This window comes from Monopterus albus, unplaced genomic scaffold (genome assembly GCF_001952655.1).
Source record: "Monopterus albus unplaced genomic scaffold, M_albus_1.0 scaffold187.1, whole genome shotgun sequence".
NCBI lineage: Eukaryota > Metazoa > Chordata > Actinopteri > Synbranchiformes > Synbranchidae > Monopterus > Monopterus albus.
In genome coordinates this window covers 496,657-501,316 of record NW_018128067.1, presented here as the reverse complement: position 1 = coordinate 501,316, position 4,660 = coordinate 496,657, and the positions used below count along the sequence as shown (strand labels likewise).

At 40.4% G+C, this 4,660-nt stretch overlaps 1 protein-coding gene across 1 annotated transcript in view; it reads left to right on the top strand.

Moving 5' to 3' along the window:
• Window positions 1-4,123, top strand: part of pcmtd2b (protein-L-isoaspartate (D-aspartate) O-methyltransferase domain containing 2b) — an 8,612-nt gene extending 4,489 nt beyond the window's left edge. Inside the window, exon 7 of the mRNA XM_020617267.1 lies at window positions 12-4,123. Coding sequence (XP_020472923.1) covers window positions 12-227 — 216 coding nt within the window. The 3' untranslated portion in view covers window positions 228-4,123. The remainder of the gene's footprint in view (window positions 1-11) is intronic.
• Window positions 4,124-4,660: the final 537 nt, after the last annotated feature.

The following is a 4,660-nucleotide window of genomic DNA, read 5'->3' as shown; positions in this document are numbered from 1 at the left end:
TGATGCGGCAGATGAGAGGAAACAGGAGGGTGGTGAGAGGAGGAGGGGTGGTGGAAGAGGAGGAGACAGTGGAGGAAGAGGATGAAGAGGAGGAGGAGGAGGAGGAGAAGGAGACCGGGGAGCTGCTTCGGCCCCAGCCAGCCGTGAACATCCTGAGAGAGAGGATACTGGGCCTGCCTCTGCCTGAGCCTCTGAAGATGTACCTCCTGTACTACAGAGAGAAATGAGCTAGAGCCACAACCAGGTCCTGAGTTAGAACCCAGAGCTGAACGCAGCAGCCCAGTGGGGGCTGAAGCCTCAGTTACAACCCCGCCACCACCTGTACAAGGCAGGACAACATGCCACCTACCCACTGACCCCAAGCTCCACCATGGGTCTCTTTCGGTCACCTGTCCTCATCCTCTCCATCATCCGTTCTTTTTCCTTCTCCCTCTTTTTTGCTCTGCCTCCCACTGTGCTTTAGTGATTTGTTTCCTGACACTGTAAAGAGTCAGTTCATTTTGTCCAGTGGAGGGTGGATGGAGAGTTTAGCTCTTCTGGGAACAGAAATGGTTCACACCAGTGTTTCAGCCAACCAAACAGCCACTGATGTAAACTTTGTGTCTCCTTTGGTGTGCAGTTAATTATAAAATTGCTGTGCAGCTGTGTATAGATAATACACTACTCGAGCATAGCCTAACAACAGCCTAACAGCCCACAGTTACCTCAGAATCCACACCTTATTAAAGGCAACTTAGCAGTGCTGAGCAGGAGAAGCATCATTGTTTAGTCTACAATATCAGATTAGACATTGCAGCAGAGTTCAAACACTGTAGCAACAAAGCGAGAGAGCAGAGCAGAAGAAGTACAGAAGGCATAGGGCTTGAGCAGCTCTTTTCTATCCACTAATTGTTGTTGTGCCCCAGGTTAGAAAGTCTATGTTGATTGTACAAGCTAGTTTGTCACATAAGGTGATGTGTGTAATGTATAAAAAGGATGGTGTAATTTTCCAGAGGAGGAGTTGGCTCAGGCTCGACTTTGTGAGTGTGGAAAATGTGTGCTAAAAAAATCAACAGTGTAAGAAGTCCATTTTCTCTCTTAATGTATCATATTTAATGATACCGTAGCTACAGCTAGTGACCAAGGTGGCGTGGCAGTTGTGATTATTTCCACTGATTTCCAAATGAAATGGGAGCCTTGCCTTGAGCCCGTGGTCCATTTACATTCAGAGACCCAGGGTTGGTCTTTATTCACAGCATTTTTTTTAGAGACTAGTTGATTTAATAGAAGGTTGAGTTTTTCCTTCTTCTATGCATATCGTTCATTGTATGAGTTAATGTCTTTGTCTCCTGGTGTTGTTGTATATGGAGATGAAACCAACCTAAGTTCTTACACGTGTATGTAAAGGGCAGTCTCACTGGTTTTCTCTACATCCCATTGTACTCTCTTAATTAAAAGAGAATGACCATAAAAGATCACATACTTACTAATATTCCAATTTATGTAAAAAAAAAAAATTGAAGTGGTGTGTACATAAGAATGTGTTTGTTTTGTGAATCATAAAATTCATGAAGATACTTTCATATATAGAAGTATCTTTTAATACATTTTTCAGTTGTAGTTTCTAGTTCGATGGGGCATTATTCCTTTGTACTTTATGCTTCTCTGCCAAACGTTCTGTTCCTTTCTGTGCCAAACTTAAGTTGCATGGACTAAAGTTTCAAGTGGAAACAGCAGATCAACAGCAAGTCACTCATCTGAAAAAAGCTGACAATTTATTGTTTACCATTTTTAAAACCGCTCCACTACTACTGAAGTCAATTATGTATTACATTTTACCATTAAAAGCCTTAGATTTCTCCTATTTGAAAGTATGTATGTCAAGAATGTTTGCATTCTTTGCATAAGGCAATGCAGAAGCACCTGGATCAGTAAATACAGTTCACTAGATAAATAGGGATGGAACGATATGACTTTTTCTCGATGCGATTCGATGCACGATATGGTGTGTGCTATTTGCTGACGGTGTCCAGGCAGACGATGTAGGACATGATCTGGGGTAGCGCCTAGGGAATGTGCTGATATATATTATTTTTAACTTCCCATATCTGTCCACTGCTCATTTTTGTTATGTGCTTGGACTGTTTTTACTATATTCCAAATCTTTGGGGCCGTAGTCAGGTAAATGGCGAGTCTTAGACTAAAAAATGAGTCTGCCAAGCCTGGTCGTGGTAGGCCACGTCGGCAGTCCCCGGTGAAGCTAGATGCTAATGAAGACATGCTACACTACATTGAAGTTATGATGGATGATCTATGGGCTGAAATTATTACTAAAGTCGGCTCCATAATGTCAGAGTCTCTAAAGAAAGACGTGGCAATCGCCTTGGGGCCATTGGAGGAAAACACTGCTGCACAAAGCTGTACTGTTTTGGATCTGGAGCGCTCCGCTAAGGAGCATTACGATCAGCTAGTGTGTATGTTTTGATTTGATCATGATACAATTAAAAATTCAATGACAACAATGTATGAATAGCTGTGAGATACTTGTACTTTATTCCAGTCCCCTCCTTTTTAGTGCTTTTTTGCTTATGTGAAGAACAACCAGATATATTTACTTACGCTTTGTTCTTATTTACAAAAAATATGTAGTCACTAGTGTATGGAGAACACACAATATATATCACTAGACAAAAGATACATATTGTGGTGTTTTTGTGGCACGATATATTGTCCCATTACTATAGAGAAATTATTGATGTGATCACATTAATGGTAGGACTCTGAATATTTGCAGCTTATATTGATAACACCTGATTGGGGGAGTGAGTCCAATAAGCAGGTCCTTATTAGGCCAGGAGATGCCCATCCCTGCTGGTTCTTGCTGAGTGTAGCTTTACTATTTGACTGTTCTTCCATTTCTGCTGCTGCTGGATCTGCCTTTGAGTGCTGTATGTAGACCATTCCAATATTTGATTCAAGTACCATTCATGTTGGTTGCTGTGCCGTTGTGGTTCTTTGCTGAATGTACATGGTCATTATTATTTTTTTTTTAATTTCTGCACTTAACATGATGTTTTGGTGAGAATGACTTGCTTGTTTTTAAAACTGAGCTGTAGTATTGACTGCTGCTAATAAAGTCCATTATACAAAAGAAAGACCATTTGAAAATGAAATGATTTGATTAGAAAAGACAGCAGCTACTGTTCTCAGCATTAACAACGTACACATATTGGGCTTCATCTTGGTTTATGAACACAAGAAAATCAATCTTTAAGAGATTTTAGGTGTTTTTCTAAATCACTGTTCGTCTGAAAGATAAGAAAAAGAACATTTAAAAAGTGGGTTAACCAGCGCTGAGGGCTTTATCTACACTATTTTGGTTATAGAAATGTATTGTATGTGTATATTTTTTAGATTTGGATAAAATTTGGATTTCATATGTGTCTATAGTTCCACCGGATACACAAAGGAAACAAGATAATAATGTACCCAAAATTATAATCTTACTGTTCTTCAACCATTTTGATTACACTTATAACCCTGGTCTCATTTCAAAGGTAACTTGTTTATTTTTATTGATATAAATGGGCATATAAGGTCTGTAGTATTAAACAGTAAGTGATGAATGCTTTGGAGTAACATGTCTGAACCATTTATCTAATGGCATTTTTGCCATCCAATATTTTGTTACAGTACCTGATATTTTTGTACATATTAATAAAAGGCCTAACAGAGTAAATTACTCATTAAAACTTTATTTCACAAAAGCAATGAAATCAAAACATTTCATACGCTTTACTCTGTAGATTTAAAATGATTGACATAAAGCATTGAAAGGTCCTTTAAGCATTCCTCCACTACCTGTACCCTCTTCCACAATTAACTAAAAGCACTGGTATTCCACCAAGGACACTGTCTGATCATCTGCCACAGACCCCACCTTACCTGTCACTCCACTGTTGTCTGTCTCTGGAGCCCCACTCTTCCCCCTTTGCCTACGGCCATGCTACTCTGGGCACGCCTGATATTTGAAGCAGCACTGGGCCTGGTCAGTACCTGCATGCAAGACTACCTGGCACACCAGATGCTGTAGGTTTAAGCCTACTCTGCTTAGGTGATCTATATTCCAACTCATCTGATCTGTTTCACTTGTTTCCTTCTTAGTGTTCTTTTATTAAAACTTTTAAACCTACTGTTTTGTCTCCTGAGGTGTGCATTTGGGTCCACTGCTCAAACCATTATTTGACATAACTTTATGCTTGATAAACAGGACTGGATGTCCTCATAGCCTAAATCTAATAACACATGCAAGTCTTTCCTTCATTGCTGAATGGGATGCTGGAACACACAACTATGTCATGTCAATGTTGTAGGCTTAACTCAGCGAAACACCAGTTAGAGTGTGACCCTGAAGACCTACCTGCACTCTCACATTCCCACAAAAATTCAGTTTGATACTCACATGACACAGGTAACTCAGCAGGGTTAAATAGTGGCCATTGATGAGATTAGTGGAATCATACATTGACTGTGGTTGCACAACTGAGCACCCTGGCTCTCTGAAGTTGCCCCAGTCACTGAGGCTTAACCTGGGTTGGGCCTGTGCCTGTCACACAGAAACTATAGGCCTCAGTGGCAAGTTTGTCCTTCTGCAGCTTCTAGCCAATGGCAAGCTGTCCAA